General features: G+C 39.5%; 2 protein-coding genes across 4 annotated transcripts in view; one reads left to right on the top strand and one right to left on the bottom strand.

Moving 5' to 3' along the window:
- The window catches only part of MYOM1 (myomesin 1), a 157,600-nt gene extending 154,845 nt beyond the window's left edge, over window positions 1-2,755 (bottom strand). Inside the window, exons 1-2 of the mRNA XM_045041627.1 lie at window positions 2,318-2,755; window positions 1,308-1,402 (exon numbers count right to left, since the gene is read on the bottom strand). The gene's annotated coding sequence lies outside the window, so the exon portion shown is untranslated. The remainder of the gene's footprint in view (window positions 1-1,307; window positions 1,403-2,317) is intronic.
- An 8,952-nt stretch (window positions 2,756-11,707) lies between these two features.
- Window positions 11,708-21,253, top strand: LOC101085837 (myosin regulatory light polypeptide 9). 3 transcript variants are annotated; one of them, XM_003995040.5, is made up of 4 exons: window positions 11,708-11,865; window positions 17,103-17,301; window positions 17,767-17,928; window positions 20,760-21,253. In XM_003995040.5, the coding sequence occupies exons 2-4, from the start codon at window positions 17,118-17,120 to the stop codon at window positions 20,930-20,932; spliced, it is 519 nt and encodes a 172-aa protein (XP_003995089.1). In that variant the 5' UTR covers window positions 11,708-11,865; window positions 17,103-17,117; the 3' UTR covers window positions 20,933-21,253. The 3 variants fall into 3 exon arrangements, with proteins under 3 accessions (XP_003995089.1, XP_019670608.1, XP_003995090.1); XM_019815049.3 differs by lacking the exon at window positions 11,708-11,865 and adding an exon at window positions 14,094-14,215; XM_003995041.5 differs by lacking the exon at window positions 11,708-11,865 and adding an exon at window positions 15,935-16,085.
- Window positions 21,254-26,416: the final 5,163 nt, after the last annotated feature.

Here is a 26,416-nt window from a genome sequence, read left to right as displayed (position 1 = left end):
TATTACACTTGGAAAGTCATGTGCTGAGCCTATCATTTTTTATCTATTCCTATTAATATCTTTCATTCCTTGGCTAATTTTTCTATTTTTAAACCGAATACTACCTGGTTTGGAGGTCTGGAATTTTGTTCCTTTGTGATATTTGTAATGTTTTAAAGTCAAGTAAAGGACTTTACATGAGGCAAGTGTGCTAATGTTAGTACACACACACACACACACACACACACACACACACACACACATGTTCTCATATAGTTACACAAAATAAATCTCATGTAGCTATTATACACATTATTTTAATAAACATCAGATGCACCTTATATGAAAAGAGTTTTAATAGAATTACTATAAGAATTAATAGGGTAACAGAGTAACAGGGTGCCTGGGTGGCTCAGTCAGTTAAGGGTCAGGTTCTCGACCTCGGGTCAGGTAAAGATCTCACAGTTCATGGGATCCAGCCCCACGTCAGCCTCTGTGCTGACAGCATGGAGCCTGCTTGGGATTCTGTCTCTCCCTCTCTCTCTACCCCTCCCCCACTCACGTGCATGCACTCTCTCTCAAAATAAATAATAAATAAACTTAAAAAAAAAAAGAATAGAAGAACACCAAGATTTTATTCATTGTCTCCCCTGTCTTGAGCAATAATTTTTTGGGGGCCTATATATCCAAATAAGATCTAACCTATCTGTGACTAATCCAGCCACCACAACTACCTGTGTACCAAGAAAATTTTCATTCTGGACCTAACAGGCCACACAGAAGTTTGATAACATACATCTGGTTGTATTTCAACACAGGACCACTTTCATCATTTAACCACTTCCTAAGTCTCCTTTATTTTTTTCTACTACCTTTGCCTCAAAGTTCTTGAATAAGGGTTACAGTTTTAACTTAGGTTTAACTGAACACACATGACATGCCTGGCACAGTGCAAGGTCATGGGAATAAAAATGGAAGGAGGCACTCCCAGGAAATATGTGTACTTTCATATCGTGGCTCTTTCTTCTTCCTGAAGCAGGTAATGAATCATGTAGCACACAGTAAGACACTGAAGGACACGAATCTTGGAAAGGCCCCTTCAAATTTAACTTCAGGTTCTTTGGTTTTTCAGGGATTATTGGGTGGTGCTGCCAGACCAGTGATTTAATGCTTTATTGAATCGGTGCTCCATGGGGTAATACAAAAGGAGGTGTTTGGTGTTAAATGTTGACAAGTTATATGAAACAGAGACTGCCCATAGAAATTACTTTCATTTACCATTATTTTTCCAGGAGAAAGAAGAACTCAGAATCAAAAGTTATACTTACAGGTGGCTGGCAAAACAGATATTGCCCCAAGGCACTGATTTCAGTGGAATTAAGCCTTGCTAGAAAGTCTGCAAGAAACCATAAAGTCTCTTTTCCTGGGAAGAACAAAAAAATAAGTCAACATTTTGGGCAAATATTCCCACTCCAAATTATGGATACAATCATTTTTATCAACAGCTAGCATGCTTCACCAATCAATACAGCATAGAGGCTGAAAGCTCAGGCACTGAGGTCATATAGACCTGCATTAGATTCCTGCCCCTTCTCTTCCCCACAATATGAACTTGCGCAAGTTACTAATCTAAGCTTCAAGTTCCTCATTAGTAAAATGGAGGTGACAGTAACCATCTTGCAGGGCAATGACTGAAAGGCAATGTTAATAAGACACTCAGAGCTCCTGGCTTATAGGAAGTACTCAATAAATAATCATAACAATAATAATTCATTATTATTATTAATGAATACATTAAAAAACTTCTTCTTAGGTGGCACCTGGGTGGCTCAGTTGGTAAAGCTCTGACTTTGGCTCAGGTCATGATCTCACAGTTCACGCATTCAAGCCCCACATTGGGCTCTGTGCTGACAGATCAGAGCCTGGAGCCTGCTTCGGATTCTGTGTCTCCCTCTCACTCTGCCCCTTCCCTGCTCATGCTCTGTCTCTCTCTCTCTCTCTTAAAGATAAATAAACATAAAAAAAAAACCTCCCACTTTGAAAATGTAAAACTAATACAGGATATGTTTACAAGCTAGTTGGAAAGCAAGTCAAACACACATAAAAAAGCAAAGAACAATCCAAAGTGATTCAATATTTTTCAGTGTAATAAGATGTTAAATATGAGGTTCATGTTTCCCACAATTCTGGCAGATAGCCCAAAGGCTGAGAGCATTAGTTCTCAGAACATCTATCCAGGCATGCTATATGATTATACAATATCATAATTATGAAATCCATTTTGTGACCCCTAGTTAATGTTCCAATTCAGGAATTATAGGAGACAAGGAGATCAGACCTGAAAGATTCTAGAGAGACCAGCATATGGAATTCTTCAGAAAGAATTGTCAGAGCTCTGTGCATCAGTTCCACATACAGATGGCGTGAGGAGTAGGTGGTACCTCTCATAGCACTTTGAAGATATCGGTCACCCGCCTTCAGCATGTATTGTTGCTGGAGGAAAGCATGCTGTTGGACCCACTGTCAGTCTATTGCAGGCAATCTCTTTTCTCTCTGTAAGTTTGTACTATTTTCCTTTTTACTCTTGATGTTCTGAAGTTTCACTGGGACATGACTTGGTACAGATTTATTTTTATTTTTCTTGTTTCATATTTGGGTGCATCTTCAACCGGAATAAAGACTATAAAGATTTTTGACTCTCAATCCTGGAAAACTCTCAGTCGTCTGTTTCAATATCATTTTCCAACATTCTCATTTTTATCTTGTTCTGGATTTCCTATTAAATATACAATGGACTAGTTCAATATATCCTCCATGGCTTCTGACCGCTCTTTTATATTTTTACTTTTTTGTCTCTCTGTGTTACATTTTGGTGAAGGCCTCAGTACTGTCTTCTAATCCACTACTTCAAATGTCTAAAATGTCATTTCTTACCATCACCATACCCACCCTCCAAACTATTTCTCCCCCATGTTCCTTATTTCAGTGATAGGCATTACCATCTATCAGAAATTCTGATTCCTTCTTCTCTCAGGCTTACCTTCTACTAATCCTCTATACTATTATCAGAGTGATTTTAAAAGAATACAAGTCTGATCATATTAATCCCATACATAAGACAGATCAGTGGTATCCCATTGACCTTCAGAAACATGGCTTTAAGGTCATTCAGGGCATGGTCTCTGGCCACCTCTTAGGCCTCATATTTTTGCCACTTTCCCATCATACCCTACCTTCCAGTTCTTCATTCATTCAATATGTATTTTTATTTATTGAGTGCCTTTAATGTGTTAATTACTGTGCTGGGCCTTCAGGATACTTCAGTAAACAAAACAGTCCCCCAAACCCTGTCTTCATGGAACTTAAAAAAAAAAAAAAACTGGGACCTCATCAAAATAAAAAGCCTCTGCACAACAAAGGAAACAATCAGCAAAACTAAAAGGCAACCGACAGAATGGGAGAAGATATTTGCAGACAACATATCAGATAAAGGGTTACTATCCAAAATCTATAAAGAACTTATCAAACTCAACACCCAAAAACCAAATACTCCAGTGAAGAAATGGGCAAAAGACATGAAAAGACACTTCTCCATGGAAGACATCCAGATGGCCAGCCGACACATGAAAAAATGCTCAACATCACTCATCATCAGGGAAATACAAATCAAAACCACAATGAGATACCACCTCACACCTGTCAGAAGGGCTAACATTAACAACGCAGGCAACAACAGATGTTGGCGAGGATGCGTAGAAAGAGGATCTCTTTTGCATTGTTGGTGGCAATGCAAGCTGGTGCAGCCACTTTGGAAAACAGTATGGACGTTCCCCAAAAAACTAAAAATAGAACTACCCTATGGCCCAGCAATTGCACTACTAGGCATTTATCCACGGGATACAGGTGTGCTGTTTCGAAGGGACACATGCACCCCGTGTTTATAGCAGCACTATCAACAATAGCCAAAGTATGGAAAGAGCCCAAATGTCCATCAATGGATGAATGGATAAAGAAGATGTAGTATATATATATACAATGGAGTATTACCCAGCAATCAAAAAGAATGAAATCTTGCCATTTGCAACTATGTGGATGGCACTGGAGGGTATTATGCTAAATGAAATTAGTCAGTCAGAGAAAGACAAAAATCATATGACTTCACTCATATGAGGACTTTAAGAGACAAAACAGATGAACATAAGGGAAAGGAAACAAAAATAATATAAAAACAGGGAGGGGGACACAACAGAAGAGACTCATAAATATGGAGAACAAACTGAGGGTTGCTGGAGGGGTTCTGGGAGGGGGGATGGGCTAAATGGGTAAGGGGCATTAAGGAATCTACTCCTGAAATCATTGTTTAACTATATGCTAACTAATTTGGATGTAAATTTTAAAAAATTAAAAATAAAATTAAAAAAAATAAGCAGTAAACAAAGTAAGTAAAGTATATAGTTATGTCAGAGGTAATAAATGCAGTGGAAAAAATAAAGCAAGAGAGAGAATGCTGGACGTGGAAGAATGAATGATGGAACCTTAAATAGAATGACCAGAGAAGGCATTATTGAGATGGTGACATTTGAGTGAAGACTTGGGAGAGTTGAGGGAGAAAGCAATGAAAACATTAGAAGAAAGATCGCTGAAAAGGAACAGCAAATACAAAGGTGTCAAAGCAGAAAAATGCCTTCTTCAAGAAACAGCAAAATCAATATGGTTAAGCAATTGGCAAAAGCAGGCAATAGGAGATAAAGTCAGTGAAGTTCACCAAGTCTGGTTTTTTGGGGGGCTTATTATAGGCCACTCTAAGGCATGTGGCTTTTACTCTGAGGTGAGACACCACTGGAGGGTGTTGAGTAGAACAATGACATGATCTAATTTATGTTTTAGAAGGATCACTTTGTGACTATGGAGAGCAGAATTCTGGGGAACATGGAAGTAAGAAGACCAGTTAGAAGACTACTGCAAAAATCCAGGTTTGATACTTTTGTACTAGGATGGTAGCTGTAGAGGTGATGGGACATAGTCAAATTGGTATGTTTTGAAGGACTTAACCAATAGGTTTGGCTAACTGCTGTTCTAGACCCTGGAGATGGTTTAACCACAAGGTTGGATGAGGGTCAGAAAACAAAAAGGTGGCAAAGATGAGCCAATGGTTTTTGACTTGAGCAACTTACCCTAGACGGAGAAGATGGCAGGAAGAGCAGGGTCTGTAGGTAAGATCAGAAGATCAGTTTTCAAAAGGGAGAAGACAACATATGGGGACAGATGCCAGCCAGTAGGTAGGTAGATGTGGTGGTGAGAGCCTGTGGAAGTCTATTTTGCCCAGTGACTTAAAAGGTCATCAACTGAGAGCAAGGATGGGAGAAAAGGTGCTGGAAATGCGAGGAGACAAATTTTAAACTGATATCTAAGAGAGCAGAAGCATCAAGATAACATCAAGGGCTCACTTGAGGTCTTTGGTCATATGTAAGCTATGACCATTCAGGAGTGCCTGGGTGGCTCAGTCGGTTGAGTGTCTAACTCTTGGTTTTGGCTCAGGTCATGATCCCAGGGTTGTGGGATTCAGCCCCTTGTGAGGCTGAGCACTGAGTGTGGAGCTTGCTTAAGATTCTATCTCTGCCCCTCTCCCCAACTTGCTCTCTCTCTTACTCTCAAATAAACAAAATGAAAAAAAATTTAAACTGTGACCATTCAGCTTGTTTCCTCCAGTTGAACAGACAAAGCATTAGCATATTAGTTAGTTTGGGGTAGGATAACTGCTCTACAAACCCCAAATTTTAGTGCCTTAACACAACTGAAGTTGATTTCTAAGAAATTTACATGGACTATCTCACCTGATGCACACAATGGATGACTAAAGTAGATGCTATCATTACGCCCTTGTCTAGATAAGAAAACCAAAGAATTGTTTGAAGTAAGCCTAAGCCACAATTTTTGTTTTAGGTATTCGTTTTATTTGGGAGTATTTTAAAAAAACTGCCTCACAAGATTAATTCAGCAAATGTGATTTGGTCACTACATTCATTCAGTAACAAGTCATCATTAATATCAACTATGTCAGGCTAAAAACAGTTTATGATCTTAGAAATATTTGCTTTTTCATCAGTGGAGGAGCAATTCTTTAATTAATTGCCGGGAACAGGTAAATTATTTTCTAGGTAATTCTTATTTCATCTTTTGGTTTGCCTTATTCATATTCTCTCTTCTCTCTTCTTGAATCTTTGGTGTTTTTTTCTAAGCATTTATCTTTTTTTTCAAATGTATTTTTTTGTTGTTATTTATTTTTGATAGAGTGCAAGTGGGGAAGGGGCAGAGAGACAGGGAGAGAGAGGATCCAAAGTAGGCTCCACATTGACAGCAGAGAGCCTGATGCAGGGCTTGAACCCACAAACTGAGAGATCACAACCTGAGCTGAAGTCTGATGCTTAACCGACTGAGCCACCCAGGCACCCCTCAAAAGTATTAGTGTGAAAGTAATAACTTCCCCCAAATATTCTTAATTCAATTCCACATTATTTTTTATCTTGTATACCAATCCTGAATTTAAAAATAATTGTAATTTTTAAAGCAATTCTTTATGTAGAACTTTCTACACCCTTTTAATACATTTATTTGTAGTTTTGCAGCTTTAAAACTAATTTCCAAACAGATTAATTTAACCACCTTAATTTTATTTAAAAGAAAGGAGCTCCTCCTACTGTTTTCCTGGATTAATGCTAATTTTTTACATCCTAGTTTACATAGAAAGAATTACAATTCCATTTATGTAGGCACAACCAGAATGTAAGCCACGTCTCTCACCATTCGAAAGTTTCTTATATGCAATACAAATTGTAAGTGATCACTAGGAAATTATTGACTTTGGCAGTAAATACCAAAGGTTAATTCAGCCACACTTTCTGTTGTTTGGGTAAGGAGTTTCCCTTCTTGAACCAAAGAAGAGAGCACAGAATTGTAAAATAAAATGTGGGATTTGGGTCAGGCCATTTACCAGCTATGTGCATATGAACAAATAACCAGTTACCAAATATTTACTGGCACCCATGGAAAATTAGGCACTATCTTAGGAGTTAGGGATACATGAGTAAGGAACACTGGTCCCTGTCCTCCCTTCTCTCCTACCCCTAGGCAAGCAGAGACATGAGTTATAATCCTGGTTCTTTTATTACGTTTTGGGTAACACGGGCAAGTTATCAAAATATTTGAGCCTTATTTCCTAATCTGTGAAGTGGAGGTAATAATACCTACCTCACAGGGTTGTTGTAAGAACTAAATGATAAAAATGCTTAGGTAAAATACCTAGCACATAATAGGTACATATTAACAGGAGTTCCTTTCTTTCTCTCTAGATTTTTCTGGTCTCACAAAAAAGCCTCACCTTGAGGCAACAGTGTCCTTTTAATAATTATAGTAACCCATAAGAATCAAATATTATATACTCTGAGCTCTTGAAACATTAATGGAAGGTTTTCTCAACCTTGGCACTACTGACATTCTGGGCCGAATAATGCTCTGTTGTAGGGGGCTAGCCTGTGCACTGTGGAATGTTTAGCAGTAGTCCTGGCCTCTATGCATGAGATGCCAGTAGCACTCCCTGGCAGTGAAAATCAAAAATGCCTTCAGGTATTCAAATATTCCCTTAGGGAAAAAAGTCACCTGTGGTTGAGAACCTCTGCATTAGTGAATCATAAACTCACACGTAGCAGGTCTTGAAGAGCATTTTTAAAAGTTAAATGGCATAAAACAGACACATGAAAAGATGCTCAATATCACTCATCATCTGGGAAACACAAATCAAAACCAAAATGAGATACCACCTCACACTGGTCAGAAGGGCTAAAATTAACAACTCAGGAAACAATAGATGTTGGCGAGGACATGGAGAAAGAGGAGCCCTTTTGCACTGTTAGCAGGAATGAAAAGTGGTGCAGCCACTCTGAAAAACAGTATGGAGGCTTCTCAAAAAATTAAAAATAGAACTACCTTACAACCCAGCAACTGCACTACTAGGAATTTATCCAGAGGATACCAAAAATGCTGATTCGAACGGGCACATGTACCCCAATGTTTATAGCTGTGCTATCGACAATAGCCAAATTATGGAAAGAGCCCAAATATCCATCAACTGACAAATGGATTAAGAAGATGTGGCATGCAGGGGCACCTGGGTGGCTCAGTCGGTTAAGCGTCCAACTTCAGCTCAGGTCATGATCTCATAGTTTGTGGGTTCGAGCCCTGCATTGGGCTCTGTGCTAATAGCTCAGAGCCTGGAGCCTGCTTCAGATTCTGTGTCTCCCTCTCTCTCTTCCCCTCCCATGCTCAGGCTCTGTCTCTCAATAATAAATAAAAGTAAAAAAAAAAAAGTTTAAAAAAAAGATGTGGCATGCATATATATATATATATATATATATATATGCTCATACACACACACATACACCCACATACATACAATGGAATACTATTCAGCGATGAAAAACAATGAAATCCTGCCATTTGCAACAAAGTGGATAGAACTAGAGGGTATTATACTCAGCAAAATAAGTCAATCAGAGAAAGACAAATATATGATTTCACTCATGTGGAATCTGAAGAAACTCAACAGATGAACATAAGGGAAGGGAGGAGAAAATACAATAAAACAGAGGGGGAGGCAAATCATAAGAGACTCTTAAATACAGAGAACAAACTGAGGGTTGCTGGAGAGAGGTGAGGTGGGAAGGTGGGTTAAATGGGTAATGGGCATTAAGGAGTGCACTTTTCTGGATGAGCACTGGGTGTCACATGCAAGAGATGAATCACTGGGTTCTTCATTGTAAGTTAACTAACTTGAAAGTAAATTAATAAAAAAAAAGTAAAGCTGTACAATAATGAAGTCAGAATGGGAAAAAAGTTAAATGGCCCAATTTTGAAATAGAAATCTTAGAAAACATTGTACGTACTCAAGTATTATTTAGTGATATAAATTTCATACAGCAAGTTTTAATCAAAAGTTTGAAAGCCACTGTTCTATACTTAATAAGACCTTTCACATAAACTATCTCAGTTAATCAGGAAACTCTATCAAGTAGGCAGGAAGATGTTATCCCCATTTTACAAATCAGAAAATTGAGGCTGAGGTCAGCTGAGTGATTTGCCCTCAGTGTTACTCAGTAGGCTGAAGAGCGGATATGATGCAGAACCCAAGTCTCTAAAGTTAAGGTAAAAAGGAGATTGTTACCTGAGGGCAAAAATCTCTTATGGAGTCAGAAGAATAGAGACATTATACAGTCAGAGGTCTTTGGCAGTGGGTCCAATCATTAAAACAAGTATCAATATATTAGATGCATGTAAAAATGTGAAAAACATTTTATCAAGGTTTTTATTTTTCCACAGTGGCTTGCTAACCTTTGTGTACCCAGAGTTACTTGTGGAATGAATAAAGGAATGAATGAACACTGACCACACAATTCCTATTCCTCTTCAATCACCCAGTTTCTCTGATCACCTTTAGACAATTAAGCATGCTCCTCCATTTGCCTGGAACCTCTCCTCTCTTTTCCCACTGACCTGTTTTTTTTTAACTTTTAATTTTTATTTTTAATTCCTTTTTTTTTTTTTAAATAAGCTCTATGCCCAATGTGGGGGCTTGACCTCACCACCCCAGATCGAGAGTCGCATGCTCTACAGACTTAGCCAGCCAGGTGCCCTTCCCCATTGACTTTTAGAATCAGCTCTTCAAAAGTCCTCTAGGGGCCACCTTCCACAAATCCCCACACAGGTTTATTTCTTCCCATGTTCCTTCTATGGGCCTTATGCAATTGTACTGTAACGATCTGTTTTACAAACTGTTCCCTGACACTCCTTGTGCCTTTGCAATCCTTTCTACTCCCTCTCTGCCAATCCCAGAGATAGCAGCTTTATTCTATTTCAAACAGCATAAACCACAACACCCACCACAACACTTGGAAATACAGGGGCTGTGTAATACCTGTCGACTGATTGAGAGGAAAGAAACAAGGCAAACAAGGCAATTATCTGACACTTAGAAAAGCAAAAGAATGCTGCTGCTTCCTTCCGAGCTGAGAAGACTAAACTATTTCATTGTGGGTTAAAGTTTTCTTTCTGAAGACAAGGACAGTAGTTGGAAGCCTCCAGGTCTCCGTGGTGGCAGGTCACCACTCAGTGGAGGTGCGAGTGCACTGCAGGGTGCTCACACTGCTGCCCAAGTCAGACTCCAAAACCAAACTGCGGTACCCCTACCTCTAAGCCATCTGGACTTGGCCTGTCGCTGTCTAGGTCTTAGGCCCTAAGCTGTCTAGCTCTGTATCCCCAAGTGTTAAGACTTCCTTAGGACCCCAGTTATACAGATGGCTTCACAGGACTTGCTCTAAAACGATTCTGAATCATTAGGTTGGAGATAAGGCACCCAGTATTTTGAATTTTTACCAGCACCCCCGTGATTCTTAATATCAAGGCCATTTAGGAAACTAATCATCTTTGTGTCACTCCCACTATAGAATTAGGGCAGTTATTTACTTTTCAGTGATTTTTACCTCAGTGTTAACCTTGGAATATGCTATTGGTTAGTAGATAAAATGCTCCTGAGGTCCTCGAAGTTGCAGTGTGTTAATATTCAGAATGCATAATAATGCAACTTTTAGCTTCCTTTTAGCAGGGTGGTTCAAGTGAGAGGCCAAAACCACAGCTACCCCCAACGTCAGAACTGTTCTGGCCACGTGAGCCAAACTAGGCACTGAACCTCAGGGCTGGGATGACGATCCTGAGTAATATCGGTCCAACTCACTCCTTTTGTAGTTGCGCTCAGAGAGCTGAGGTGACCGTGAGCACCACAGTCTTCTCTTCCTCACCAGACTCTGGACGGAAAAGGACAGAGGACAGAACTGGGGCGGGCTTTCCTTTAACAAGATGCATTGTTAGAAGCTGTCCAAGAAAAGGAGAGCTGAGAAAACATAGGCCGCACTTTTTAATCCCTATTTTCACCAAGCCGCAAGTCCACTTCACAGTGAGAGATTGGGGCAAGATTTAGTTAGCTCTTGCTGGTCGCCTGTCTTCCCTCCTAGTCAGGTCCCGACTTCCCTTGTTAACCGGGGCTCTGGTGGGAAAAACAGCAAACGGTTTTGAAGAGGGAGGAAGTCTTCATCATCCGTGACCTCATGACATCCGCCTGGGCCAAAAAAAAAGTAGTGGCCGCTTGGCTGAGGGCCCTAGGGACTTAGGAAAGTTTGCTCCAATGTATAAGGGGTGGGACCCTTCGAAACAGCACAGTACACAGAGATAGAACCTCCTACCCGTAGACCTCACAGAGACCCACGCCCTGAGTGAGTCCCGCGCGCAGGCGCCCGACCGTCCGGCGGCCGGGGTCTGGCCCTCTGGGAAGCGCGGGCGCGGGTCACGTGGGCCGCGCAGCCCTCTGCGCTATTTCCCTACAAGGACTTGGGCTTGCCAGGCCCCGCCCCTGGACGTGCCCAGGAATGTGCAGGGAGGCAAACCCACAGGGCAGGCTCACCCATTTACCAACAGGAAAGGGGGGGAAAAGCCTACATTGTAAGAGGAGGTACAAAAATATGGAAACCCAGTAGAACAACTACACGAACGAACCATTACACATTCTTCTGTGTTCTAAGTCGCCCGCGTTATGCTCCTTCCTGTGCACTCATTCAAAATTGCGCCCTCCTAGGACACTGGCAACTCCCCCCACCCGTCGTCTTTCTATTAAGTCAGGCCCACTCTGTCGGCCGACAATGGTGACTAGGCTTCCTTCCGGTTTGCTAAGCGGAGGCCGGAAGTGTTGGTTTTAGGGGGCTCTGGGAGTAGAAGAGTGCTGATAGCGGCAGCGAGGGCAGCGAAGGGGTTACCGAAGTGCTGGGATTCTTGCGGCTGTGCAGGGTGAGTGGTGCCCGCGATAAGGTGCGCGAGGCCCATCGCGGGGGCCCATCTCGACGGGGCGGCTGGGACTGCAGTAGCGGGCCACCGGAGCAGGGAGTGCACCTGGGCAGGTGTACTGGCGGGTTCCTTGTTTTGAGCCCAAGGGCTAGCTCTGGGATCGAAGGCCACGCCCGGAAGTAGCCGAGGCGCGGACTTTGTCCCTTTGCCCAAAGTCGGAGCTAGAGGAGTGTGGTTTAGCTCGCTGGCGCCGCGATCTTGGGCGACAGCCGGGCCTGCGAAACCCGAACCCCGCGGCGCTGACTCCTGGACTATGTTTAGTTTCTAACGTAAACTTGCCGGATTCAAGAGAGTTTGCGCAAAAACCGAAGCCCAGTATCCGCCGTGCTGCAGCTGTTGTTGCAGCTGTGTGGCTACGTTTAGTAGGAATAACCAACTCAAATTAGCAGCTTCCTCAGCTCAGCATCCACTTCTGTAATTAGAACTTTTTTTTTAAAGTGATAATTTACAAAGAGGGGTTGAGGGTGTAGTCTGCCGTTTGAGAAAACTCCTAAATACATTACCATGTTCCTTTTGGGTGGAGACCTCGGGTTATTGTCAGTTTGCCAGAGTGTTTCCTTTTAAAGTAGTTGAGCTGGTATATGAAAGTATATATCAGTTCTTAAAGCAGAACTTTGGAGCAAATATGCGTTCAGTTGAGATTTTAACTTAAGTGGAAAATGTTTTCTATCTGAAGGTGAAGAAAGTGAATGTTTTTTAAAACTATTTGTTTCATGTTCTGGAAGGCTTTTGATAAAACTTAACAAGAAACGCTTTCCGTTTTCAAGAGTGAGCATTTACTGGCATGTGAACCTTGACAACTAATTGCCTTTGTCAAGTGCTAAGAACTTTTTGGGTGTGGCTAAGAGATCTAATCCTACCTTTAACCGGAAGTTTGCATAGGAGTTGAAAGCTCGCTTCATTTGGAACAGAAGCACTAACCTGAAAATATATTTTTTAAAAAAATGGGGATGGCACCAAAAAAAATCGCATAAACTTCGCTTCAGGGGGAAGTACGTTGATAAATGAGGTAGGAAATTTGGTCTGGATTTGGAAAAAAGATACTACATGCTACCACATTAGGAAGTGTTTTCAAAGATGGGAGTTTTTCTTTAAAGAATGTATCATACTTCCTAGGATACTATCAGTTGTAGTATCAGTTCTGTAGAAGAAACATCTCTAGATTATTTTATATCTATTACCACTTTATAAATGCTAGACTCTAGAATTCTAACTAGAGTAACAAAGTATAATATTAGTATGGATTAATATTATTTTATAAATGAAACCATAGTATATCTTGAGATGCTGAAAAATCTTCTGGTTGCCCTTGGTGTGTGGAAGAAGACTTTGAGGACCTTTACTTCTACCACTTAATCTAGTCTAATATTTTCCTTACATGATTTGTATCCCTTCTTTTGTCATAACCCTGAATTGAGTTTCTTCCTGTTTGATCATGCTAAAACACCCCCAAATTCATTGCTAGCAACACTTACGTCCCCTGATTTAAAACAAGGTTATACTCCTTTAGATCTGTAAACTGAATATTCTTGACCACCATTGACTATGTTTCATTGACTTTCTTGTGCATCTGAAATCCTTTCATTTTTCATAGAGGCCTGCTCTGCAAGTTTCCCTGCTTTAAAGTTTAATACAACAAATATGCCTTCACATGAAAGAGCTTTCATTAAATGCTTCAGAAATAAACTCCAGACTCTAACTTTGAATGAGTGAGAATCCTATAACTTGAAAATCTCAGATGCTTACATCTTCCCATCCTAAATAAAGAATATTTACATTGATGCATGAAATGTTTTCAGTGTTTTTTACCCTAGCTTCCTAAATTTCTGTGAGTTGTGCATTTGTTTGTTACATAAAGAGAGCTACAGTCTCGCTTGTTTGGGGAAAGTCAAAATGGATAACAAACTAGAATCATAGCAAGGAGGACAGTGACAATACCATAAGTGATCTGCTCTTTGTGATCATAGCACTGTTCCTGATATGGCTCCCTCTTCATCAGTGTTTATTCCACCCATACTTTTAGTTTGGTAGGAAATACTTAACCACGCTTTCCTTATTGTAAAGATTTTATTTTCTTTTTCTAAGTAATCTCCACAGCGAACGTGGGGCTTGAACTCACAACCCCAAGATCAAGAGTTGCACACCATCGACTGAGCCAACCAGGTGCCCCTACATTTTCTGTATTTTAGAACAACTTACTGTGAGGCTGAACTCCCTATTGCTGAAAGGCTACCAGTTTCTGGTGGGAAATAAACTCATAGACAAGAGCACAACCTCCTTGAAAAAGGCCCAGGTAGTAACTTGTCTTAACATTATACTACCAGCTTTTGATAGAAGTAACTATCTTAATTTTTTAGAATTAAAACTAACATCTGAATCTCTTAATTCTAAGGGTGTCTCTTAGCTTCTAAATGGTACAAGATTTTTCAGGGTCTTCCCCCACCATCTCGATCTTTTAGAAACAAAGATCTTCCTCAACTCACAGTATTTAATAATCATGTATCACCTTTGAGTTATTTTTCATTATTGTCACACATTGTTTTAACTTGAGAGTTCTTCAGGAATGAAAACTATGCGTCATTTCATAAATTTAACCAATCAGTTCATTTCCTTTTTTTTTTTTTTTAATGTATATTTATTTTTGAGAGCAAGAGCGCGAGCTGGGTAGGGGCAGTGAGAGGGGGGAACAGAGGATCCAAAGTGCGCCCCGTGCTGACAACAGCCACCCCAATGTGGGTCTCAAACTCACAAATTGTGAGATCATGACCTGAGCCAAAATTGGACGCTCAACTGACTGAGCCATCCATGCACCCCTCATTTCATTTCTTTATAGTTGCTTCCCCAACTATTTTTTAACCTTTTTAAGATAGGACAATTGCCTTACGTTTAATTCTTAAGTAGTTTTCAACACTAGTGACATTTGATGCACTTTGGTATAATTCATCAATCATATTAAAGATTGATGATTAAGTATTGATTGAGCTAAAGTTCTGTGAAAGACCACTGTCAGTGCTGACCAAAGGGAGAAAAAAAAACCTTCATAACTTTTACAAACCATTTTTACAATGAATACAAATTTAAAGAATGCATGGTTAAAAGAAACAATAATGGGAAATGCTTTAAAATTCATATATATGTGTATTTATTTATTTATGTAAAGGTACCTAGAGGACTCCCATCAAATTTAGTATTCTGAGTTTTTATAGATTAAAAAATGTGTCAACCATTTGACCGAGAATTCTCATCAGTTTCTTTGTTCTTAAAATAACTGACATTCCTGCCTCATGAAGGGAAGACAATGTTGTCAAACAAAACCGATGATTTTTAAAGACATGCTTTGATTTGCAAAGACACAGCAAAGAGAGGTGGACTGGTCAATATGTGTCACTCATTACGTCTGGATCACTAACCCCAAGTTCTTGAGTACAGTTAAAAGATGGTGGAATAATATACACTGTAACTTTCTAGTTTTTAAAAGTACATTTAGAATAGAGGGAAAAATTAAATAATGGTATTTGCTGCCCCAAAAGGTGTTACAGAATGAAAATAGGCATTCATGGTGCTGATAAATTTTGAAAGGCAGCCACACAAATTGTGATTAAAGGAAACTTGGAAATTAGGGAGGAGTGTGTATCATAACTTCTGGGTCGCGTAGGGTATATCTTACCAACAGCACATTCCAGTGTATCACTGGGTGCTATATTGGATGGACTGGAATTTGTGACTCTCCTTTGTGGAATTTCCTACTAAAATCTGAGAACAGATTTAGCTTTTTAAAAAAATCTGAGGCAGAGCTTTTCTAATTATTTCTATAATTGAATTTAGTCTGGGTGATGTGGTATAATCGGGAAGAATGTAGGAAATAACTTTTTAAGCTCATAGGAAGCATTGTGTTCTAAGGTCACTTTGCGGGGAGATCTAGGTAGTGCTTCATTCTTTGCAGGCCACAGATTTATTTTTAGAGCAAGGGCATAGTGTTTTGCTACATCATAGCTAAATGTTGTTTTCAGAACGTAAGCTTTAAAATTGTTATCCTGGTCAGAGAGTGAAATCAGTAGTGCCTATTTTAGTCCTGCTTGGAAGAATATAACTCAATACAGTGACCTAGTCTCGCTGGTTAGAGGTTTTGCCGACTACCATCGCCACCTCAGCTCTGAAGGATGGTACGGTAACATTTTGTTATCTGAGGACTGTGGGCTTTTTAACATCAAACAAATTTTTATAGTCTTTTAAAGATTGAGTGCTGAAAAGAAAATTGCCTTTCCATTTCAGTTGTTATTAGGCATTCTTTTTATTTTTAACTTGAATTTTACAGGGATAAATTTAGATTATTAGAGAGTAAAGGTAGTTTCCTTAGCTCTTAACATGTTTTGTAAAACTTAAACAAATAAATAGCTTTAAAAACTGTTGCGCTATGGCTTTTGTCTAGAGAATTTAGTCACACCTTAAGGGACTTAGCTTGGCTCTGTGCAAGAAATTGGTTTTGACAGAGTGGACGTATCTGTAAAACTTATAGGTGAATTCATAGTTTTTTTAGACTTTCCAGTTAGCTTTTCAACAAATCTCTTTCATGAGCTACTTTGATTCCAGAAGTGAGGGTGCAAGAAAATTGTTAGTTGCGAGTGGAAGAACGCTATTTGACAATGGAGATTAAGAGATGAAGACCTATTCCATCAATTAGTCTTCCTTCCTACTTTCTGTCTACCTTAGAATGGGACGGCTAGCTTAGGCTAGGGCTGTGGGAAAGACTTGTTGAAGATGAATTAGTATTCCCCAGTACTGCCACAGCACTGAAGTATAAAACCAGTACTGTTTCCCCAAGTGTAAAACCAGTACTTACCTGGCTATGCTGCAGCACAGGGGACATGCAATCTTGTTGATATGCTCTGAGCTTTGAATTATGTGAGTTACAGTTTGGAATTTGAAGTTGGTGATGGACTGTTCATTAGATGTTATGACTACTAAGGGTGAGTGAACTCAAAGTTGAGTCTGGTTTTTCTCTTTGTAGTTTGGTTCTGTGAGTAAGAGTATTGATTAGTTGAGACAGATGTTTGCTAAGAGAAACTGTCCCGCTGAGTAGTTTTTAGGCACATCTCTAAGTAGCTCAGACATGTCAGGAAGTTTGATGCAGCTTAGTTTTTATTAATCTTTGTGTTTTGTATATTTCCCTTCCTAATTAGGATTTAACCACCACCATGTCGAGCAAAAGGGCAAAGACCAAGACCACCAAGAAGCGCCCGCAGCGCGCAACATCCAATGTGTTTGCCATGTTTGACCAGTCCCAGATTCAGGAATTCAAAGAGGCCTTCAACATGATTGATCAGAACAGAGATGGATTCATTGACAAGGAAGATTTGCATGATATGCTTGCCTCCCTGGGTAATGATCAACTTTAATATTATAAAGAGAATTTCTGTAATGCCTGTGAAGCCAGTCTAATGATGCTGTAGTTTACTAAGATTCAGAGTCTGGAACAGTGTTTCCCAAAGTGTGGCCTTGGACCACCTGCAAGTTTCTGGACAGGCCTCAGGATTGGGCTGGGGGCCAGCTGTGTGTGTGTGTGTGTGTGTGTGTGTGTGTGTGTGTGTGTGTGTGTGTTGCAAACACTGATACTGATTATGAGAGCAATGTTATTCCTCCTGTCATCCCAATAGAATAGCATACTATCTCTACACTCTTAATACAGGCCTTATTCACCGAGAAGACTTTTTCCCAAATAGTTTTGCTATTATGAATACACAGCAAACTACATAAATGATAATCTTTCTTGTCAAAAGTTTACTGTGATGATTACTTGATGCATTTTGTGATGTAAGTAAAATTATGACCCTCTTTTTTATTCAGGGAAAAATCCAACTGATGAGTATCTGGATGCCATGATGAATGAGGCTCCAGGGCCCATAAATTTCACCATGTTTCTCACGATGTTCGGTGAGAAGTTAAATGGCACAGATCCAGAAGATGTCATCAGAAATGCTTTTGCTTGCTTTGATGAAGAAGCAACTGGTAAGTCTGAGGTAACCTTTAATTACTAAGTGATTTAATTTTTAGTTGTGGTAACTAAAACATATAATAACTTGAAATATGATGACATAATACCCTCAGGTTTATTCCATACCTGTTTTTGGACAGGCTTTTCCTATGGCATGTTAATCACTCATTTTACTGCCTCTGCCCTTAAATATTTAATTTACAATTTAATAGGTGTATTTGGAACTTCTCTAGGAAACTTACATTACTCTTTTACTAGGATAACTCCATAATGGTTAGGCTGTCAGTAATTGTGTTGAATGAATAACTTTTACCAGGGCAATCTTGGATAAAGTATAAATTGCTGTAGACCTTGATACCAGTACTGTCCCGTATTTGTTTATCAGGTACCTCTCAGCTCTGAGATTGTTTAAATCTGGTGTCTAATCTTTTGCTCTAGAATCAGACTCCCTGGTTTTATATACCTATTCTGTGCGATAGCTATGTGATTTCGGGCAAGTTACTTAACTTTTTCTAAGCCTCCGTTTTCTTACCTATAAAATGGACACTAATATTACCTACCTCATAGTGTTGTTGTGATTATTAAATGAGGAAATGAGATAATTTATACAAAGTGCTTAGTATACTGCTGGCATAGACTTAACTTTCAAAAAACCTCAAAATTAACAATATAAATGCTTGATCCTTTGGCACAATTGCATATAAAGGAAACATAAGGGCGTAACTCACATGGCAAGTGTTTGAGAAGGAAGGCACACCCTTTATTTACGTATTACTTGGACTGTTTTAAATAGTCCAAGCATAGTCTGCTGTTGGAAGCATAGTTTCCGCACAATATGGCCCCATTAGGCCTCCTCAGGTATACCATCTTCCTGTATCATCTTCCTAACCTCCTTCCAAGCTCTTCTATGCCTTGTTGTCCTAACTTACCTCTACCATTGCTCCCTCTGTATCTTCCTTACCATATCACCTGCTCCCTCTTAAAACTGAAATTCTTGTGTTTTTTTTTTTATGTTTATTTTTGAAGGAAAGAGAGACAGCATATGAGTAGGGAAGGGGCAGAGAGAGAGACACACAAAACCCAAAGCAGGCTCCAGGCTCTGAGCTGTCAGCACAAAGCCCGAACTCACCAGCCGTGTGAGATCATCATGACCTGAGCCGTAGTCAGACGCCTAACCTACTAAGCCACCCAGGTGCCCTTTAAAACTGGAATTCTTAACAGTTATACCTGGAAGGGAAAGACAGAGGAAACTTACTTTTTTTCTCCTAAAGTCACTTTTGTATTGCTTGAGCTTTTTACTGTGAGCAGTTGCTACTTTTTTTTAACGGAAGGGAATACAGCCATAAAAGAGTTAAAAATCCTATCCAAGGGCACCTGGGTTGCTCAGTCAGTTAAGCATCTGACTTCAGCTCAGGTCATGATCTCGCCATTCCTCAGTTCAAGCCCTGGGCTCCGTGCTGACAGCTTAGAGCCTGGAGCCAGCTTCAGATTCTGTCTGTCTCTAATTCTCTGCGCCTCCCCTGCTCATGCTCTGTCTCAGAATATCTTATCCATTCTTCAAACTTATCTCAATGGTCACATTCTTTATAGAGCCTTAGCTGTGTTTTTATATAATATTTTTTCCTGGTTCCAGGAAAACTTAAAGCCTATCCTTTCATTCCACATCTAAAGTATATTCTTGTCTCTCTCCTGGCCTTCTGTTTTAGTTGTGTACTTATTCCCAGTCTTCACAAAATCTCTCCTGACACCCAGAGCCATGGCTCTGTCTTCAACAGCATTATATTCCCATCTTTGTAACCCCTTCTAACACCTACCACAGCTCCTTGCACATCATCGATGATAGGTTTATATGATAGTTGAATGACTTGGCTGGGGATGAGGATTTATTTCTACAAGCTGAGAGACTAACATTTAAAGAGCTTTTTTAAATGTAGAATTTAATTAGCAAAAACCCCGTAAGTCTAGAGTTGCTGTTGTGAACTGACCTTATAATTTAAACTCATAGGAAATGTATCATCAGTGTTTTAGCTTAATTTCACAAAAAAGAAAATTCAGATTTTTCTTTTTACTTTATGAATTTCAGAATCTCTTGGTTATTTATCAATTTTGCTTTAGTATTAGTGGCTCTCAATCATGATGTGAATTATTTGGAGAACCTTTTAAAAATATCAATGCCATGGGGTGCCCTGACTGGCTTAGTTGGGAAAGCATGCCATTCTTTATCTCAGGGTTGTGAATTTGGGCCCATGTTGGGTATAGAGATTACTTAAAAATAAAATCTTAAAAAAACAAAAAAACTGGACCTCAGGACTTCAGTATTCTTGCCGCTGAAGCACTTTATTGATATTTATGATATGGTATTAATTTTAGTGTTACTTGCTTATAGAATAAGTGTGACCAGGGGTGCCTGGCTGGCTCCTTTGGTAGAGCATGTGACTCTCGATCTCTTGAGGTCATGTATTCAAGCCCCACATTGGCTATAGAGCTTACTTAAAACAAAAACCAAACTAAGTGTGACCATTCACGCTACTTTAAGGAACCATGAGGCTTAGATTCCTTAATCATACTTTACTGCTTTTGTTTAGGTGTAGGTTTAGGCCCTATTATGAAGACTTGGGCAGGGAAGATGATAGAGCAGAACAGGATGATAGACCTAGGCAGCTGGGCATTGTCTAGGCAACCGTCTGCTGAAGCTGGCTTAAGCATGTGGAGATCCCATATTTCATATATTTGCAAGTTTATAGTTCTTAACATAAAGAACTATATGCTTGGTCAAGTGTAGATGTTCCTTGTAATCAGTCCCCAGAGGAGTACGTATTCTGATCCCCAGTTCTTTATTCTTTAGGCACCATCCAGGAAGACTACCTGAGAGAGCTGCTGACAACGATGGGAGACCGGTTTACGGATGAGGAGGTGGATGAGCTGTACAGAGAAGCGCCTATCGACAAAAAGGGGAATTTCAATTACATCGAGTTCACGCGCATCCTTAAACATGGAGCAAAAGACAAAGATGATTGAAAGAACTTCAAATTCCAGCCAAACGTTCCTTGTTGCCACTTTGGGTATTTCTGAGACGTTCTCTTAGAGTCTGTTGCATGCCCTTAGCTTTGCAGCTTTTGCCTTTCTTGTATTTATTCTCAGCCATTTTGGGCACATGCATCTCTATATTCAGACTGGAAATGGGACTTTTTATGATTTTCAGATAGAAAATAGGGCAATTTAACTTACCAGCCCCTCCCCCTCAATAACTGCAGTCTACACAGATTCAGTATATTTTTTCAGAGAAAGTTATTCACTCAATTTTTTCTGAACCATTATTAAACTTTATGATAAAAACTTGCTTGTTTAAAACTTCTTATTTACCAAAATCGGCTTTTGTTACTTGCTTCTTCCAAAGAAAAGTAGATGAGGCAAAGCCTACAAAAAGATATGGTTGTTAGACCTCTCCCTTACTCCATCCAGTTTCTCTAACAATCCTATCTCTAATATTTATTCCTCCCCCTCCCAAAGAAATCCAGTTTAAACTGCCTTAATTGGGTTTCTTGCACTTTGTCTTTCAGTTTAAAAATAATTTTCTATAGATTTGCAGAGACATGCTAGCTTTGGTAGCTTTAAATCTTTAAGTTTTACATAAATGTCAACGTCCCTCTTTATCTGTTCTAAGCTTTTGTGTATTGCATCACGTGATTTAAAATTAGACCAGGCCACTGAGCCTAATTTTAATTTGTCCTAATTTTTAAAACTATTTTAGCTCCAAAGGTTTTATGGAATGCTTCTTACCAAAAAGATTTTTTTGTATTGAATTTCAAAATGTTGGAAATACAATCCAGTATTTTTTATTGTATGTAGTTTCTCTTTAATACAACAGTCCCTGTTGAAATACCATGTTTGTTTATGGAGAGATTCACCATGAGTCCATGTATGAATTTTGGACATTCCTGACCTCCCCACAGTCAAAACAGCTGAAGCTACATGCCTGGGAAAGTGAGATCATTATTTCAATCCTAAAAATAACTTCTGCTATCTGCAAAATGCAGGACTGTTTTCAGAGTTAATCAGAAAGTGGTAGAGTTTCACTTGCTTCGGCCTTCAAAAATCTAACTTTCAAATACTCATGAGTTTTAAAAAGACTTTGAAATGTTGGGGGGAAAAGTTGGGTAAAGAGTTGACAGCCTACAAAGATGAGTAATTGACAATTACTCTAATAACTTTATGTTTTATGCTACTATTAATAAGACATTACCTCACTCAATAAACAATTACTGAATGCCTTCAAGGCAGCAGACCTTTGCGTTCAACAGGATAGGTGAGTGAGATCCTTTAATCTGGTGCAGCCAGCTTTACAGAGAAGTAAAAAGTCTAGGAACAAGACTGCTTCTGTCCTCTTTGAGGTTAGAATCTCAGCACCTACTTTTTGCCCTTTATGTGTTTCTGAATTTCATTCAGTGAGTTAAGCAAAATACTTTTTCTAGGCTCATAGCCTTAATGCTAAAATACGGTTTGTTGAATTGAATTTCCATTTCAACCAAAAAAATGGTCACTTCTGCTTTTAATAAACGTCCAAATAACATTGTTTCCACTACGGAAACAAAGTGATCTCATCTACTAAAATAAGCTCTTAATAGTATCTGCATTTTCATTTCAAATAACTTCTCAAAGAATCAGCTTCCAGGGGCGCCTGGGTGGCTCAGTTGGTTGAGCGTCCGACTTCCGCTCAGGTCACGATCTCGCGGTCTGTGAGTTCGAGCCCCGCGTCGGGCTCTGGGCTGATGGCTCAGAGCCTGGAGCCTGCTTCCGATTCTGTGTCTCCCTCTCTCTCTGCCCCTCCCCCGTTCATGCTCTGTCTCTCTCTGTCTCAAAAATAAATAAACGTTAAAAAAAAATTTTAAAAAGAAAAAAAAAAGAATCAGCTTCCATTAGGAACAGTGAATGGTCTCCCTTGAATGAAATAAGTCTTCTAATAAAGTAATAGCATTCTCCACATAGTAACTAGGGTTTGCTTAAGCAAAGATAATTGCCAATAAAAAGCTAAAACATCTCCAAAAGTGGATTTGACTGAAAAACCAGTCTCCATGATGAAAGTCCTACATTCCAAAAGTTCTCATGAAACCAACCTACTGCATCCTTATCTACCTGCTTATGATTATATTGCCATTTGGACTTCAGGGCCCAAATTTAATATTTATCAAGGAGCCTATGACTCAAGAGCAGGAATTGATGAGTGCTACTGTGATAAAAAAGGGAGGAAAGCAAAGCTAGTAAAATCAAATTCTGAAAAGGAAAGGCAACCATTTCCTACAAAGTATGAAGAGAGAGGGGACAAGTGGTATAATACCTAGACTTACGAATATGCAGAAAAGTTAAGGATCAGGTAGAAGATGATAAAAGGGCTTGGAGAAGAAGAGCCACAAAAACAGTATTGTAGAAACCAAGTGAATAGTTTCAAGAGTGAGGAGGTTAGTCAATAGTGTTAAGACACAGAAAAGTTAAATATAGGAAAGTTTAAAGGAGGCCACTAGATCAAGTCATTGGTCACCTTTGCTAGATTTGTTAGGGTTCCGAATGCAGAATCCATTGTGCAGCATGAAACAGTAGACTGCCTAGGTTTAGGGGTCAGGCTAATCTACATTTTAATCCCATTTTTGCTACATTGTTTCATAACCTTAGGTCAATTAGATTCCCTCAACCTCTATTCATTTGTAAAATGGAAGTAATGCTACTGGTTCATAATATGAACATAATCTATTAATATATAATGCAGCACTTTTTGTGACTAAGAGTAGTATGGGGTTTAGAGTCACACTTTGTAGACTTGGGCAGGTCACTTGTGTCAGTTTCATCACCTATAAAAGGAATGGTACCCTTAGAGCCTGTTGTGAAAATTAGAAACACTAAAGCTAAATGGTCTGGCACACAGTAGGTATTCAAAAGTTACTCTTGTTCTGTTTACCAGTGGGGGTCTGAAGCTTGGCAATGAAGAGAAGCTTGAAGGGAAGTTCAGGATCAAAGGGCTCATCTTTAGAGATTCAAGCCTGTTTGTAGACAGAGGAAAAAGACAAACTGGAAGAAACAATCAGTGAAACAAAATGAATTATGTCCAAGAGATAGGCAGGGCTAGAACCTAGATCACACATTGTAGGATTATCCTTAGAGAAATAAAAATGGATACTTCTACCTCTGTAAAGAGGAAAGGATAGGCGATAGGAGTTAATGGCAGTTGGAGATTAAGTAAAAGGCTGAGGTTAGGAGAAAGGTCCATAGTTGTTTGATAGTAAATTAGTTCAAACTAGAATTTTATTATATTAAAAGGTGGTAATAAGGATTTACTAAGAATATACATTGTCTATCAGTTTCCTGGGACCAACTAGATGCTCAAGTAGTTTTTTAGATTTCCTGAGTAGATCTAATAATTAGACTTGTTTGTGTCTTTCTAGGTCCTCCTTTAGTGTACAATTTCTCGATTTCCCTGAAACCTGGTTTTTTATTCTTGAAAGTATTGCTGGAACTAATCCCACATGGAAGAAATGCCCAGTTTCCCTAATGCTGCTTCTCTCATTTCTACCTGCTCTTGAACTTCCAAGTCCCTGTATGTTTTTTTTTTTTAATGTTTGTTTATTTTTGAGAGACACAGAGTGAGAATGGCGGAGGGGCAGAGAGAGAGGGAGACACCAAATCTGTAGCAGGTTCCAGGCTCTGAGCTGTCAGTACAGAGCCTGATGCAGGGCTAAAACCCACAAACTGAGAGATCATGACTTGAGCCGAAGTTAAGACACTTAACTGACTGAGCCACCCAGCCACCCCCCCTTCTTTTTTTAAAAATTTTTTAAGTCCCTGTATCCTTTACACTAGATGTCTATCTCCCTACTCAAGTAGTGCCATAATGTCTTATTATCCACATACATTTTATAGTTGTAATGAACATACACCTTGTTTTTAGTTTAACATAGCTTAAATTATTTTTCATGTTTTGGCATAGCCACCTTTATTTGTAACCATTCTTTTTAATGACCACAGTTATCTTTGAAAAGGATATGCCTTAATTAGCCATAACCCAAGAGCTAGATATTTAGATAATTGGCTTTTCGTTAATAAATATTGTTTTTCTTTTGAATCTAAAGAACAATATACCCTAGAATTATTTTATGAACAGAGCTTTTCAGTACAACTTTCTGTGATGATAGAAATGGTCTCTGCTTTCCAATAAGGACATTAGCCACATATGGCTATTGAGCACTTGCAACATGTCTAATATAACTGAGGAACTGAGTTTTTAATTTAAATTTAAATAGCCACGTGTGGTTGGTGATTATTGTATTGGAAAGCAGTTCTATAAACAAATATGGAGATCAAAGTCAAAGTGCAGTCAGAGTCCCTCAGCTATGATCTTAACTAAGCTGGCAAAGGTGAGGGCTTATGGGATGGTAGTAGACCATACTTGAAGGGCTCTATGACAAAGACCTAAAGAAGCCAAACTTGATTTTGAGTGTTAAAAAATTATACTATTGGACCAAAGAGCAGATTGCAGCCAAGGGAAAGGGTCATTATTTTAGAATCAGGTGTGACATTTCAGAAATTGCTTTTCAAATTCTGAGAAAATGCATTCCCTAATTATCTCGACCTTGGGCAATGTTACTCAGATTAAGACCACAGCATCAGCATCCCCCAGCATCTAGTAAATTCGTATTTACTAGAAATGCAAATTATCGCCTCACATTTGACCTATTGAATCTGAGTATCTGGGGTTGGGGCTCAAGAATCTTTTACTAAGCCCTCCAGGTTTTGCTTACACACGCTGCTGTTTAAGAACTGCTATAGAGTGCTGAACACATGGTTCCTAATATCTAGGAATTTCTGATCAAAGATTTCTAGAATATAAAAGACTATTATTCCTCTCCCCAGCATCTGGCACACTTTCAGGCAGTAACAAGTGCTCAATAAAAGCATTGGTTTATTGGTTTGCTATTGGCTTATCCTCCATTACCCAGAAATAGTGGCATTCACCTATATTAGAATGAGGGAAGTGAAGGTTATAGGCACAAACTTGTGTAATGTAGCTTCGTGGTTTCCTGTTTTGACGAAGAGCATTTTATAAATGTGTGTGCGCGTAATTCTCTCATCTGTTGACCCAAGGAAAGCAAAAAACATTTTGAGCAAAACTTTCTTGTGGTTGTAAGGAGAATGAAACAGTTATAGGCTAGCCGTGGTCTGTAAGGCCATAAACCTTATAATTTGAAGGCTAAATGATAGAACTCTGGCTGGAGCTCCGTTGAAAAAGAAAGGGTTTTCCAGCAGGCAGGAGTCCGCCCCGCCGCCGCCCTCTTACCTTCCGCAGTATTACGCGGGACGCACCCTAATTAGTTATTTTACTTCAAGTTCATATGGAACTACGCGAGCTGTATTTTCATGTGCCAACTGTGGGAGCCCAGGGTGGGAGGCCTTCGGCACCCGGGACCCCCCAAATCCTGGGGAACCGCGCCCCGCCCCACCCCACCCCACCGGGTC

This window comes from Felis catus, chromosome D3, assembly GCF_018350175.1.
Source record: "Felis catus isolate Fca126 chromosome D3, F.catus_Fca126_mat1.0, whole genome shotgun sequence".
Lineage (NCBI taxonomy): Eukaryota > Metazoa > Chordata > Mammalia > Carnivora > Felidae > Felis > Felis catus.
The sequence above is the reverse complement of the archived record's forward strand: the minus strand, read 5'-3'. Positions and strand labels throughout refer to the sequence as shown.

What these genes read in the sequence shown, in the direction of transcription:
- LOC101085837 (XM_003995041.5), top strand. An exon ending in TGATATGCTTGCCTCCCTGG is followed by an intron (nt 17,302 to 17,766) that starts GTAATGATCAAC and finishes TTTTTTATTCAG; the next exon opens with GGAAAAATCCAACTGATGAG. An exon ending in CTTTGATGAAGAAGCAACTG is followed by an intron (nt 17,929 to 20,759) that starts GTAAGTCTGAGG and finishes TTTATTCTTTAG; the next exon opens with GCACCATCCAGGAAGACTAC.